Below are 15427 nucleotides of genomic sequence, written 5' to 3'. Positions count from 1 at the left end.
GGGGGGGTGGGGAGGGGGCGGGAGCTTGCCACCTACGGAATGAGACTAACAGCTGGAGATCAGAAGGCCTTCTGTCAGAGCACGCTGTGTCCTTACCTCAAAGACAGGTGATTGTGTGGTGATAAAACTCAGCGGTAGAGGGCTTGCCCTCCCCAGAACTGCACAGGCTGGGCCTGGTGGTGAGTGCCTATGATCCCAGCACTCAGGGGGTAGAGGCAGGAGAGTTGGAAGTTAGAGGTCATCCCTGAAGGGAGTTTGAGAACATGAGATCCTGTCGTAAAGAAACGGGACAAAATAACAGGTAGTCACTTTCAGAAGAACTGAAACACTCTATGCCCTTTATAAGAGATGGCTCTGGGTACCAGGGACCTTCCTAGTGTGTAAGCCAAACTCAGCATGGGTGAGGAAGGAAATGGACAGCCACACCCAAACGTTAGGGCAATCTTCTGGTGCCCTCTTCTGACATCCAAAAAGCCCATTTCCCATGCTCTTGTTTTTAAAGTCTGTGTTGGACATTAACTTATAACCAAGGGATATAGATCAAGATGTACTATATCCATAAAGTAAGAAGTAGTAAAAAGGGATATCAGCCATATGAAAAATGTTGTTATATGAAAGTATCAAAAGTAAAATACCACATCTTGTGTGATTTCCTGGGTGTAGAATGTCTAGACTAGGCAAACCCGCTGCCATAGTGAATGAGTGACCACAGAAAATAAACTAACAAGTGACGGATGAAGGATACAGGGTTTTTACATTTTTAAAAATTATGTTTGCATGTGTCTTCTTTAAGGTTATCTATTGAGAGGATAAGACAACATGACCAAAGACCTCCCACCTGGGGAGGAAAGGGTTCATTTCCGCTTACAATTATACATCAGTCTGTCATGGAGGGATCTCAAGGCAGAACCTGAAACATAGTCATAGAGGAAGATTGCCTCCTGGCTTTGTGGTGGTGATTTGTTCAGCGGGCTTTTTTATATCCTCCAGGACCACCTACCTGCCCAGGGGTGATACCACCCACAATGGGGCGTACCCTCCAACATCAATCATTAATAAAGAAAATTTCCCAGAGTTCAATCTGGTGGGGACATTTTCTGAATTGAGGTTCTCTCCTCCCAGAAGACTCTAGCTGATGTTAAGTTAGTGAAGAGCTAACAAGGACTGTGTGCGCCTGTGTGCACGCGTGTCTACATGTGTATGTACAACCTGAAGGACCCAGCATGTGGGTACTTGGGATTAAACTCAGAGCATCAGACCTGAAGGGAAGCTTCTTGACCCTCTGAGTCAGCCCGGATGTAGCATTCTTTAGGGGGTACCTTGGAAATATCAGGCACTGGATAATACAGAAAGCGGCTGCTATGCAAATCATGTATGTGAGTGAGTTTTACAGTTTGTGAAATAGAGCTCCATAACACCATTAACAAAACCAAAGCTGAAGAAGATGCTTCTAAGTCCTGTGTCTTTGGGTTTCTTGCAGGATCTTGAAGAAGAGTTAGACATGAAGGACAGAATGATTAAAAAGCTACAGGATCAAGTCAAGACTTTGACCAAGACAATTGAAAAAGGTAGGAGGGGAACACTCTCATTCTTTTAAGCTTTTACGTAAGATACTATATTCAGAAGTGTGTGACCACTACCTTGTCCAAAGCACACAGAGCCCAAAGGAATGAAGCTCAGTTTGTCAGGTTTAGGACTTAGGGATGAGCTAAAGAGCCTTTGAGGTATAAATGCTTACTGCGTCAGATACTGGGCACACTCACGTCACTTCAAGAGATGCCCTAAAACAAATACATTATCCCCTTTCTGTTAGCTCCACAGTTTCAAGATGAGATTGTAAAGGAGTGCCCGATCAATCATTTTGAAGACTACCTCTCACAGACAGATCAGTATCTCAATTCTTATTAGCAGAGAGAAATAGAAAGAAGACAGCCATGACATCCTGACCTCAGCTGAATGACGTGTGTAGCCTGTCCCCTTGAGGCCCAATGGAAGGAACCACAGCCTTCCTTCCTTTCTGCCTTGGAGTCTATGTCCATGCCAGCCTTCTGCTCTTTTCGTGTTCTTCACAGTTTTGCTCTTTACTTTTCCTCTTCGTCTCAGCCTTGCTTGCACAGGCTATCCCTGGAGCCATCTCTTTCTTTTTCCATGCTTATTCCTTTGAAGACCTCCTTTATTCTTAGAGACTCTACTTTTGTCTTAAATTTGAAATCGAGGCAGACACAGCTACTGACCTGGAAACTCTTCTGCTGAACTGAGGCTCTTTCCTCTTCAGCAATAGATGTTTATCTGCCAATTTGTCCCATGTTAGCAGGGACAAGGTCTGGATGTCCTATCCTTTATATCTCTACTGTTGGAATCGGTGGATGGATGGATGGATGGATGGTTGATAAATTGGATAGATGATGGATAGAAGATAGGTGGATGATGAATGTAAGATAGATGGAAGACGGTTAGATGAACAAAAAATGAGTAGATGAACAAAATAATGAGCTACATTCTCTGTATAATGTCCATCAAAACCCATATTTAATCCTCACTTCTTGTCCTGAGCCCTAGATTCATTTTGTCTCTTTGACTACTTTCTTTCGACTCAACACATTTGAATCAGAACTCTTTTCTGCCTGTGTCAGTTATCCGTCATTGTGTAACACAGTACCCCAAACCTAGCAACCTACCATTCCTACCACAAAATTTGTAGTGGTTAACGCAGGAGCCATTGGAGATTAGCATCCCTGCCCCACCCCTGTGGTCAAGACCCTGTGACTCAAACTTGGTCCCTGAGTCTTGTGTCCTTCCCAGTAGACGACATCAGAGCAATAACTTGGGTTTCTTTCCCTCCCTGCCATTTTGGAGACGCATCAGGAACTCATTCAAGGACATCTCGGCCTTTTCAGCAGTGGCCATGCTCACTGTAGGGAGAAAGCTAACAGAGCTTCCAGCCACAGCAGTTCAGGGGCAGGGTGGACCCACCAGTATCTTCACTGTGAAACCGGGGATTGTGGTTTTGTGGATGTAGCTTACCATTTGCCTCTGTCTACAGCCAACAATGTGTACCTGCCCTCAGGACCCAAGGAGTACCTTGGAATGCTGGAATACAAGAAAGAAGATGAGGCCAAGCTCATTCAAAACCTCATTCTTGGTAGTCAAACCCAGATCTCTGGGTTATGCTTTCTCTTTGAGAACTTGAACATCAGACAGCTCAAAAAGTCCTAGGCAGGGGCTGTCCTTTCTCTTCTTTCTTCCTTCATGGCTTCTTCCCAAGCTTAAAGCTTCCTGGCTTCAGTGCTACCTGACTCCGTGATTCTTGGTTGAGGGACAAGAATCACAGCAGCACATAGCTTGATTCTGCCTACACTAGAAAGTGGCATCAACTCCGTTGTTTACAGCACTGCCAGTGTCCTTTGGGGAACCAAATGGTCCTCAGCTAAGAACCACTACCCCAGCCTTCTCACAGGTCTAATCGTAGGGTCAGGGTGGAAGACGCAGTTCCTGGTCCTGGACATAATCAGGCATACCTGTGATCCAAGCACTCAGGGGCAGAGGCAGGTGGATCTCTGAGTTCAAGGCCAGCCTGGTCTATAGAGTGAGTTCTAGGATGGCCAGGGCTACAGGGAGAAACCCTATCTCGAATTCCCAAGCCCCAAAAAGAGCATCAGGCTATTGCTTACTTTTCAGTCACTGCTAGCAAAATGCCTGATGGAAACAACTGGAAGAGAGGTTTATTTTGGCATGGTGGGTGGACTGAGTTCCTGGTGCTGAGAGTGTGCAGTGAAACCTGTACGTGCACAGCAGCTGGAAACAGAGACAACAGCAGGGACTGGGGTCCTTCTTTGAAGGCCCGCCCTTAATGACCTAATTTCACCAGGGAGGTACCAGCCTCCTCAAAGAGCACCACAAGTTGGGAAACAAGCACTCAAAGTGTAAGTTTATAAGGGACACTTCAGGTTCAAACCCTAACACTGCCCCACCCACCTTGACACAGAGGGATCTCTGTCATAACTCAGCCACAGAAGGGTGCTGGGTTTTTTCTGAGGTTTCCCTCTTCATCCCTGCTCTTTCTCGCTGACATCTCTCTCTTTAAGACTTTATTTAATGTGTGTGAGTGTCTACCTGCGTGTATCTAGGTCTCTATGTGTGCCATGTGTATTCTTGGTGTTCATGGAGGCCAGAAAAGGCCGTCAGATCCCTGGGAACTGGAGTTACAAATAGCTGTGAGCCACGATATGGGTACTGGGAACTGAACTGGGTCCTCTGCAAAAGCAGCCAGTGCTCTTAAGCTCTGAGTATCTCTCCAGCACCTCTCTGACATCTTTTATCCTGAGGCTAGCTTGTCCCCTCTGCAGTATTGCTGGTCACTAGTGTCTCTATCCAAAATGGCTTCCTGAGGCTTGAGATTGCTTCCATCCTTATCAAAGGGATTGGGTGAGGTATCTTGGGGCTTGGGTTCATTTCTTTTATTGGAGGTGCAATGCCTAGAGCCTCTGCACCAGGGAAAATTACAACTTCTTTCTGCCATCTGGCCTCTTAAGAGTGGGAGCCCTTTACAGATGAGGTGTGAGGGGAGCCAGTGGCCCCCATGTACTTTTGCCAAGTAAAAACCCATATTGAATTTCTCAGAGAGGAAAGACATACCTGTACTCTCAGGCTTCACCCAAGCACAGAGAGGCCAGGACCCCCACCCCCTCCCCGTCTCCCACCCCACCCCGTCCCCAGCAGTCATAGGAGGAGGCTTACCAGCAGCTGAGAGTATGTTTCTTTCTCCTACAGACCTGAAGCCCCGAGGTGTGGTGGTGAACATGATGCCTGGGCTGCCAGCTCACATCCTGTTCATGTGTGTGCGATACGCGGACTCCCTAAACGATGCCAACATGCTCAAATCACTCATGAACAGTGCCATTAACGGCATCAAGCACGTGGTGAAGGTAGGGGTCCTTGACATGGTACCTGATCTGGAAACAGTTCTGGGAAACCACCCGACACCCGGCCTTTGTCCACCCTTGCCTTTCTTCCCCAAAGAAGGAAAGATACTAAGGAAAGACAAATGGGTGAGGCCCTGCCAGTGGGCCGCAAGGACTTAGGAAGAGGATACAGCCGGTAGCCATCACCCTCACCTCTCCATCCCCTCATGTGCAAGGGATGTATGGTCCATCAGTGTAGCAGTAGGGAAAACAGAAATTATTCCTCTCTTCCATTGACAAGTATATTATACTCCTTCCTAAAACATTATTGTTAGACCTGGAGAGATGGCTCAGTGGTTAAGAGCTCTGGCTGCTTTTGCAGAGGACCCTGGGTTCAATTCCCAGAATCTACATGGTAACTCCAATCCACATCCATTACTCCAAATTCCAAGGGTTCTGATCTGATGCCCTCTTTTAACATCCATGGACACTGCACACATGTCAATAAAAGACACACACATATTCATATATATAATAAATTTTTAACTTAAAATGTTATTATTACTGTTTTTCCTGGTTTGGAAAAGAAGAACCATGCGCTCCTTAGGTCGGTGACTTTGTAAGGTTAAAATACTGTAGCTGAGACCCCTCCCAGCCTACCCCAACCCTGAACATACAGAGTGTTGAAGAAGATTGTTGGCCTTCTGGTAATCCTAACTTTCCCGTAATGACTCATCCAGGTTGGAGGGCGGCTCTTCTCCACACAGTTACTCGGGTCCTCAGATTCTATTCAGTGTGGTGCTGGCTACTTAGACCAGGTACTTAGACAGTTGGCTACCATGTGGAGAGGGACCTACATGCGCATGGCACACAGATCAGCAGTTAACAGCTGAGCTTATTCTTGTGTTTGTTTGCTGACACAGGGATTCACTGTGTAGCCCATTCCAGCCTCAGACTTGGGCGATCTACCAGCCTCTGCCTCCCGAGTGCTGGGATTAAAGGTGTGTGTCGCCATGCCCACCCAACATTGTCTTCTCTTGCCTAAGGAACATCTTGAAGATTTGGAGATGCTGTCCTTCTGGCTTTCCAACACTTGCCATTTCCTCAACTGCCTGAAGCAGTACAGTGGAGAAGAGGTAGGGACACACACCCGTCCTGCTGATGGCATCCTGGGACCACCTCAGGACCTGGCTCACAGAGGCATACATTAGTAACCAGGATACGCCGCTCCTTAGTCCACACAGCCTCTGTGCCAGCCAGCTTGCTGGCCTCCTCTTCACCTAGGGGGCCGATCTGCCTATCACCTGTTCTGTGCCTGGATGTTCCAGCTGGAAACTCCAGGAAGGACCTTGGGCTTAGTGTGAGGCTTTGGCTAATAAGCTGTCAAATCAATAGATGAGATTGTCTTGTTTCCTCCTGATGGGGACGGTCTGTGGATTTCAGTATGATGCCCCAAAATATAACCTCTGGCTTGTCTTTCTAACTGTTTTCTCTAGAGAGCTCTGTTCATCCATAATCCATAAGTAGATGACCCCTGCACCCCAACTCTCCTTCCAGAAACTGACACCACGAAGGTGTTCTCCTTCAACCTTCGCTTGGGGCATTTTTCACTGAACTAGAACAACAGAGTGGCTTTTAGGTATCTGTCTCTGTAGCTCTCTGCTTCAAAAGCAGTGCTGTGATTCCAGGTGTGACTGACAGACCGTACAATAAATTGCCTTTTTTCTTTCTTTCTTTTTTTTTTTTTTTTTTTTTTTGTCATACAAAATAACTAGAAGGGCTCATTTAAAAGCAGACATTAAGTTTTAAGCTGCAGAAGTTACCCCAGAGGCTGACTATAACATCCTTAGGATAGACAGTATTTCAACTTCCTTCTTGTCCACAGCACTCTTATGTTTGTGCTCAAATTGCTTTCAGGAATTCATGAAGTATAACAGCCCACAGCAGAATAAGAACTGCTTGAACAATTTTGATCTTACAGAATACAGGCAGATTCTGAGTGATGTGGCTATACGGATCTATCATCGGTTTATCACTGTGATGGCAAACAACATCCAGCCCATAATAGGTAAGAAGAGAATTAATGACTGAAGGATACTTACAGTAACAGCGAAGCTGTTTGTTTGATTTGAGACAGGGTCTCCTGTAGCCTCTGATGGCCTTCAACTTGATATGTAACTATAGCCAAGGAAGGTCTTCTTGAACTCATGATTCTTCTGCCTGCATCTCCTGAGTACTGGGATCACAGGCATATGCCACCATGCCTGAGAACCAAATCAAGGCTTCATGCATACTAAGCAAGCATTCTACCAACTGAGCTACAACCCCAGCCCAAGGGACTTCTGAAAATAGAAAGTTTGTGTGTGATTTATATGTGATTATGAATAACATAGCTTGAAACACTAAGAAAACAATAATCACCATAAGGGTCTACCTCTTCACTCTTTGCTTCCTTAAAGTAACTCGGTAAAGAATAACACAGTTGACCATCTTCTTTGCGTAAAGATGCATTTTCCTGAAGGAAACCCTGTGGAAAACTTACACTGTTCATTTTCTATACCTCAGGCTTTGATGATTCCTAGCCCCTGAGCTACACACTGTTAGCTAGATCTCTCTCCCATGGGGGCACTGTCTTAAGCCTCCAGGAGGTATCCCTGCCCTTCTGTAAACTGTGGTCTATGCCCTAGCATACTATGGCACCCCAAAATACTCCGTTCTTTTTTAAAAAAGGTTAGTACTTTGTTGTTGTTGTTTCTATGTAAAAAAAACATAGGATGAGTTTACTTTGGCTCACAGATTAAGGAAACAGTCCTCCAAGTTAAAAATGGCCACTGGTATGTGGACCTATCTGCATTGCCCCCGTGGCACGCCTGGGTTGGCTACCCAGAGGCTATTTAAGCTGTGGGCTGGCTTTCCCCGGGGTCCGAGGATTGTTCAATCTTCCTGAATAAACTGCATTGAAAAAAAAAAATGGCCACTGGTGGGACCATGAGGCAGTTGCCAGTAAGGCTTCCCCCGTGAGGAAGCAGAACGGATGATCACGGGAGTTAAGAAGGCTTTTGCCTTTTATTTGGTCCAGAGCCCCAGGGCATGAATGCCGCTGACTTACACTCAGGGTGGGTTTTCCCACTTCATTTACCTAATTCTAGAGAATGCCTAGATAGACCCAAAAGTGTGTCTCCTAGGTAATTCTAGCTCCCATCAATCTTTGCTCTATGGGGATCAGGAACTGGGGGAAGGGGTATGAGTGGCGATGGAGCCCACACAGAATCCCAGGACTCAGACTCCTGAGACTGGACTCAAGGTGCAGATCTAACTTTATTGTGCAGTGTATAAACCTTTATATGACCCAAGGACCAATCAGACCATCCCATTCTAGCCTCAAGCACCAATGACAATCAGTCAGGTCAGTGCAACTATTAAGGAAATGTAGGGGCACAAGGTCACCTCAGGAGACTTCCGGAAAAAAGGGGAAGCTCTAGCCTCGGATCCATTTTGAGACTTCACTAGTGTGCTAGGAGTCCCTAGCAGATGAACACTGCGTGCAGTGGATCAGGATGGTTCGAGGAGCCGGAGGAGCCGCTGACGCCTCACTCACCCTTCTATCGGCCTCCATAAGGCTTATCTCCACACTCCCCACGGCTATCACAACTGTATCCTGGAGAAACAGACACCTGGCCGACCGCTGTGTAAGGAGCTTTCCTCCCTCCCCGCAGTGCCAGGCATGCTGGAGTACGAGAGCCTGCAGGGCATTTCCGGCCTGAAGCCCACTGGTTTCCGGAAGCGCTCCTCCAGCATCGACGACACAGACGCCTACACCATGACGTCCGTCCTGCAGCAGCTGAGCTACTTCTACAGCACCATGAGGCAGAACGGCCTGGACCCCGAGCTTGTGAGGCAGGCGGTCAAGCAGCTCTTCTACCTGATAGGGGCCGTGACGCTCAACAGCCTCCTCCTGCGCAAGGACATGTGCTCCTGCAGGAAAGGGATGCAGATCAGGTAACACCCATACGCCGGGCCCCTCAGAGAGGCCAGGTCCCCGGTGGCAGACCCTCCCTGCCTTTCCCTGAACGCGTGCAAGGCTCCCCGAGCCTCTTGAGTGTTGGTTTGTCGGTGGCCCCACAGCGACGCTTTCACACACTCCACTGCCGACCTGAGGGTCTGGCCTGTGAGAGTGGTATCAGTATGTTGTGGATTCTAAGTTTCCACGGGACTGGCCCGGTCAAGGTAGAGAATCCAGCAAAATGCTAGCGCACTCAAGTGTCTCGGTGATTGTTTGTTTTTAAGACTTTGTTTTTAAATTACTTGTTTGGGAGGAATGTGTATGTGTCAAGTTAATGCCCACAGAAGCCAGAAAGGGCTCAGAGGCCGCTAAAGCAGTGGTTCGCAACCAGTGGGTCGCGACCCCTAAACCCACTCTTTCACGGTGGCAGCATATTTAATGTTTACAGTTCATAACAGTAGCAACATCACAGCTACGGAGTAGCAACAAGATGATTTTCTGGTTGGGGGGTCAACACAACATGAGGAACTGTGTTAAAGGGTCGAGGCGTTGAGAAGGTTGAGAAGCGCTGGTCTAGAGCTGGAGTTATAGACAGTTGTGAGCTGCTAGTGTGGGTGCTGGGAAGCCAGCACAGGTCCTCTGTAAGAGCAGGGATGGATCGCAGCTGCTGAGCCGGTTCTCCAGCCCACGCCAGAGAATTTTCTTTTTCAATGCTGTCTGACCGCTTGAGCTTTTTAATTGAGGAATTTAGGCTGCTTTAATTTAATGTAATTCACTATTTATTGAGGTTTATCTAGGGTGTTGTTTTCTTTTTAGCGATTTATTTTCATTGTTTTTCAACTGTGTGTGTGTGTGTCCATGTGAACACGATGTTTACAGAGCCCAGAGGCAACGAGACAGCTCTCCCGTGATCTGGAAAGCTGTCTCCTGGTCCATGTCCTCCTGTTATAAGTGAGAGATTGCTGGACTTTGCCCCAGAGCATGTAGTGAGCTCTGCGGGCCTCTAGGACACGCTGAGGGATTTGACCATCTTCCCTGAGATGCCCTCTGCCTTTTCTCCAGGTGCAATATCAGCTACTTAGAAGAGTGGCTTAAAGATAAGAATTTGCAGAACAGTTTAGCCAAGGAGACCTTGGAGCCCCTCTCCCAGGCGGCCTGGTTACTCCAGGTCAAGAAGACCACAGACAGCGACGCCAAGGAGATCTCGGAATGCTGCACCTCCCTCTCCGCTGTGCAGGTGAGCGGGCTGGCCCAGCCCCTCTCTGGACCGTAATGGGCAGACCCCTCGGCAGTCATTTCCCCGGCTTAGCTGGCTGTGAGGCACACCTGACCCTGCGTGACTTCTCTTTTCCCTGATAACTATTGGGTGGATCCTGGTTGCGGCCTTCAAGGCATAAATATGGACGCGTGCACTAAGATGGGCAGGGGCTGAGAGGGGAGGGGCCTCACCGTCGTCTGGGTGGTCGACCTGTGCTGCACTCCCTACCCTGTGCTGTTTTCTGTTCTCTTGGGAGTAGGCAACACATGGCCCCAGAGAACCACGTGAGCTTCTTTGTCCGGAACTGTTTGTTCTTTTTTTAAATGTTCACAGATCATAAAGATCCTTAATTCATACACGCCTATCGACGACTTCGAGAAGAGAGTCACTCCGTCCTTTGTCCGCAAAGTGCAGGTGAGATCTTTCTGTGACCGTGCTAATCTGACCTCTCATACACTCTGTGGGACACTGATACTCCATTGAAATGAGGCAGGCCAGGATTAAAGCAGGGGCGCCAAGCATGGGAAACACCAGCTCAATGACAGCAGGTATTTTTTGTTTTTGTTTTTGTTTTTTTTTACTTGTTTCAGTCCTGATAAGAAGGGAATAGAAACATATTAACCATGATCTGACCTTTAGCTCCTCCTTTTTTTAAAGACAGTGTGTGTGTGTGTGTGTGTGTGTGTGTGTGTGCGCGTGTGTGCGCGCGCATGCATGTCTGCCCCAGGGTGTGTACCTGAATGTCACCATGTGTGAATAGAGATCAGAGGACAGCTTCCAGCTTATGGCCATCGCCATCTGTCTTGTGGGTCTCTGGGATCGAACTCAGGTTGTCAGGCTTAGCGGCAAGTTCCCTGCCACTGAGCCGTGTCACTCCTCAGCTGGTTTTGAGAAGCAGTGCAAATGGGCAGAGCCCAATGGAAACAGACCTGCAGACCCACTTTTCTGTGATCACCCCCAAAGTCTCTCTCCTAGTAAACTAGGGAGATCTGGGGGTCCTGGCGCCCCTTTCAGGAGTGTGCAAAACCTTTGCCTTTTGCAGAGCTGTGCATGTAGGAGATAGTGTTCCCTGGTACTTAATCCAGAGCCACTTACCCCAGCACACTAAATACAGAAGCAAGGGGCGCACGTAAGTCTTCCAGCAGGTCATGGGAGAGGTCTCCAGACATGGAGAGGTTCACAGAATGGAAAGCTGCCCTGCTTTTCGCTGTCTTGTCTTTTTATTTTTGCTTCTCATTATGAAAACACAGCTACTTTTCAACAAAAAATGCTATGTTCAGTTTAACAAATCTATTTAAATATTGTTTCAGTTACTAATATGGTAAAATATCATTAATTATACCCACATGTACAAAAGCTCTTTGGAGTCCTCATATTAGTTAAGACTCCTAATAACGTAAGACCTAATAACGTAAGACTTATAATAACGTATTATAAGTCCTAATAACGTAAGACTGGAGAAATGGTTCAGCAGTTAAGAGCGCCTGCTGCTCTCTCAAGGGACACAAGTTCAATTCCCAGCACCCATGTCATGAATCTCACATTTGCCTGTAACTCCAGCTCCTGGGACTCTGATGCCTCCTTTTGGCCTCTGTGGGTACTGCACAAGTATGGAAAACAGACAAACATACACATAAAAATTTTTAATTTCAGAAAATGTATATGTGTCTGTCTATTTATTTCGTTTCTCAAGACAGGGTTTCTCTGTGTAGCCCTTGCTGTACTGGCACTGTAAACCAGGCTAGCTTTGAACTCAGAGATCCACCTGCCTCAACTTCCCCAACTACTGGGATTGAAGGTGTGTGCCACCACAATTGGCAATTTTTTTAAATGTAAAGAGTAGAAAGCAATCCTGAAAACAAAAAATATTCAGATAATAAAGAAACAAATGGATTCAATAAAAACATAAAACTTGAGATCCCATCATGTGTGGGCTTAGAATTAAACCTTGATATATACATAAGAATAAAATGTGCCAGCAAGATGGCTCAGCAGGTAAAGGGGCTTGCTGCCAAGTCCAGAGACCTGAGTTTGCCCCACCCCCTGACCCTTTACGGTTGAAGAACCATATGGTGGAAAACAGACTCCAACAAGCTGTCCTTTGGTCACCACATGTATACACACAGAGAGAGAAATGAATAAATGTAACTTTTAAAGAAGGGTAAGTAAAAACAGATTTATAGTCAGTCTGTCCTACAGAGAATAGGCTTTTGGAATGAAACATCAGGTGCCTCTTCTCTGGAGGCCCTGATGAGCTTAACCCCCACCCCCGCAACTGTGTGCTAAAACACCCTGGGTATCATTTCCTCTGGTTGCTGGGGTTCCCTGGAGGAGACAGGGCTGTTGGGTTTCCTGGCTCTTGACCAGAATGTACGTGTTCCCTGACCCTCCCCTTGGTTCTGACCTCAGGCCCTCCTGAATAACCGGGGCGACTCATCACAGCTGATGCTGGACACCAAATACCTTTTCCAAGTCACGTTCCCTTTTACTGCCTCTCCGCACGCCCTGGAGATGACCCAGATCCCCAGCAGCTTCAAGCTCGGCTTTCTCCGGAGACTGTAGCAGGAAAGAAGATGGCTGTGGGTTCCCTGGAGCCCTGAGGGCAGGTCCAGCAGAGGGACGCGGTTATCCACCGGAGCGGGGACTGTGTGGACTGCGGTTTGAGACTGTCTTCCATGGATGCTATGCTGCCAACTGGGCTGGCAAGGCTCTTGCTTCTGACCTCGGTGGTACTGCTGCAGCTCCTAAAGGCCCAATTTTGTTCCCGGTGCCTTTGTTTATTCTGTTCCGTGGCAGGGACCTCCCCTGACCCACGAGTAAAATAGGGGGCGCCCCGTGGCTCTCCAGGTTTCTAGGGTTGCCCTGAAGTCCAGAGGCATTTATGAAGCCCCAGGTGAGTTTCACGCCTACAGCGTCCAGGAAAGAATCCCACGTGGCCGCTGGAACAAGGGCTTGTTGCCCCATCGATGCTGGCAGGAAGAGCTTTTTAGCTCTTCTCGCTAAAGACACCCTGGAGGAGAAAACAGTCCACTCCAAATGCTTTAATTTGTAAGAGTACTCAGTCTGAGAGCTGAGCATGGTGGCACATACCTGTAATCCCAGACTGAGACTCCATCTCAGAAAAAAAAAAAAAGAGGGAGAGCGTTTCATGTATATATCTATTTAAAACAAATTTACTATTGAAGCTTACCTTTATGCCATTCATCATTTTTTCTAAATGTTTTAAAAATTGTACCAGCCAACATAGCTGTTATAATCTCTCAACTTAAAAAAAAAATACAATTCTTCCTTTTAAAAACTAGATTTATCTCTGGGGCCAGAGCTCAGTGATAGAGCAGTTGGCCCTAGAGTTTGGCCCCAGCAGCGCACACACACTCACACATGCACACACGGTGATTTCCCCTCTATCTAGTCAGTGTTCTAATATGCTTTTTAATTTTTTTTCATGAAAGAAAATGAAGATTTGGGAGAGTTCTCCCTTTTGAGAAATCTGATTTTCCCGTTTTGTAAGAACTGCCTACTCCTCTCCCCAAACTGTTGTCCTTCCCTTCAGAATACTGAGCCTTGGAAGGGCACCCCTGCCCGGTAGCTGAGACCCAACTCCGCACCCCCTGACCTGACCACCCTCTAGTCTGCCGGTCACAGGCGGTAGCTGTGACGCCACCGTGTGGTGGTCTCTGGGGAGACTGGGTGATAAGTAAGCAGTGCCTCCTACACGAGGGCGCTGCCTCACCGATGTGGGATGCCTCTTCAGACTGTACCCAAATGATGAAAACAGAACGTTAGTAATAACGCTTTAATAAAATAAATTATTGAGCAGATCGGATGCAGTTCTTTCCGCCAGCGCAGACCACGGATCTTCTCGCTGCACCTTTGTGTCCTCTCTCGAGGGTGAGACGGAGAGATGTCAGAATCCCACAGTTCACAGCGTGTCACTGAAGCATGTAAGCCCTGAGGGGTTACACGTCATGAGTGCTGATGTCTGGGGCTGCGGGATGGAGTTGCCAGGGTTTATGCCCTCTCTATTCCTCCTCTGCCCCATGAGGAGTCACCATCCTAATGTTCTGGATCTCGTGCCTTGGGATTCGTGCCCCCTTTCTAGCACTTACCTGGGTTGTACGCCAGTGGCCTTGGCCATGCCTTCTGCCGGCCTGTGAGTTCTGGAGGGCTGGGTCCCGTCTTATCCTACATTTTATCTGTATGCTAGGGTGGCGGGAGGCAAATGAATTGGCAAGATCTCACGGAGATGGCAAGGGTTCTGGTGTAGGAGGAAACCTTGTTTGGAGACAAAAGACTTGAGGATGCCGGCAAGTTTATACACAGAGGAGAAAGGGCCTTGATGTCTTGTGCAAAGGTTGGGAAGGAAGGCCAGAACTAAGAGATGCTCTCGCCACACAAGGCAGGGCATGTCATGTTCCCAAGGGCAGATTTACAAGGTCAAATGAGTCAAATCTGTCTCCTCCACCGGGGAGCAGAGAAACAGGCCCAGGAGGGGGTCCGAGGGAGTCAAAGGGGTCCCAACCATGTGGAGAGGCACAGGGTTCCAGAGGCAAGTGTGCGTTAGTGAGAGGCCCGTAGTGAGCACGAGTGTGCAGATGGGGAGGGGCAGGCCCCGAGCTGCATCGTCCAGATAAAGAGATTAGGTGACCAGTGGCTCAGACCTTCACGCCACGGCAGTAACCTCCCTCGTTCGGCCCAGCCGGCCCCCGGTGTTCCTTGCTTTGTAAGGTAAGCAACTTTTTAACCTCAGGGAACTTGGGGCTCTCAATTGTACAGCGATGTCTGAGTCTTCATAGACCAAGGTCACGGGGATTCCCTGTGGCCGGTGCCCAGCAGGGAGTGTCTTTGTTCTGGTTACTCTATACGTATATTCTAATGCTTCTACAACCTTTGTGACTTTATTTCAAAATCGTAGAGAGTTTTAAAAATACTAGTGTTGACATCAGTAAACAACTTAAGCATGGGTAAAATGATTTAGTTAGTTTTCAAAATCGGCCCAGCTGTAGCATACCGACCACAGCCCCAAGGGCAGCTGGTCCAGCAGATGGGCCACCAAGATGGGTCCGTGGGATCCACCTGCTCCTGCCTCAGACCCAGTTTACTGCATTCTGCTGTCCACTCCTGGGGCACAGGCAGATTTTTCCAGCTCGGGGCCATTTGCAAACAAAGCTGTGATGACAGTCTTAGTTTTGTTTTGTTTTGTTTTTGGAAATAAGTATGCATTTTTGTTGAACACATACCCAGGCGTAGAATTTCTGGGACAAA

General features: G+C 47.7%; 1 protein-coding gene across 3 annotated transcripts in view; it reads left to right on the top strand.

Moving 5' to 3' along the window:
* Myo5c (myosin VC) overlaps positions 1–13981 on the top strand; it is a 70976-nt gene extending 56995 nt beyond the window's left edge. Inside the window, exons 33-41 of one of the 3 annotated variants that reach the window (XM_021631621.2) lie at positions 1481–1568; positions 3044–3142; positions 4771–4925; positions 5948–6037; positions 6819–6969; positions 8618–8900; positions 9967–10141; positions 10496–10576; positions 12572–13981. In XM_021631621.2, the coding sequence (XP_021487296.1) occupies positions 1481–1568; positions 3044–3142; positions 4771–4925; positions 5948–6037; positions 6819–6969; positions 8618–8900; positions 9967–10141; positions 10496–10576; positions 12572–12724 (1275 nt within the window). In that variant the 3' untranslated portion in view covers positions 12725–13981. Of the gene's footprint in view, positions 1–1480; positions 1569–3043; positions 3143–4770; positions 4926–5947; positions 6038–6818; positions 6970–8617; positions 8901–9966; positions 10142–10495; positions 10577–12571 lie in introns of those variants that run through there. The other 2 variants (XM_021631622.2, XR_009592220.1) reach the window with 2 other exon arrangements.
* The last annotated feature ends 1446 nt before the right edge of the window (positions 13982–15427 follow it).

This window comes from Meriones unguiculatus, chromosome 6, assembly GCF_030254825.1.
Source record: "Meriones unguiculatus strain TT.TT164.6M chromosome 6, Bangor_MerUng_6.1, whole genome shotgun sequence".
Lineage (NCBI taxonomy): Eukaryota > Metazoa > Chordata > Mammalia > Rodentia > Muridae > Meriones > Meriones unguiculatus.
This window is presented reverse-complemented; position numbering and strand designations above follow the sequence as displayed.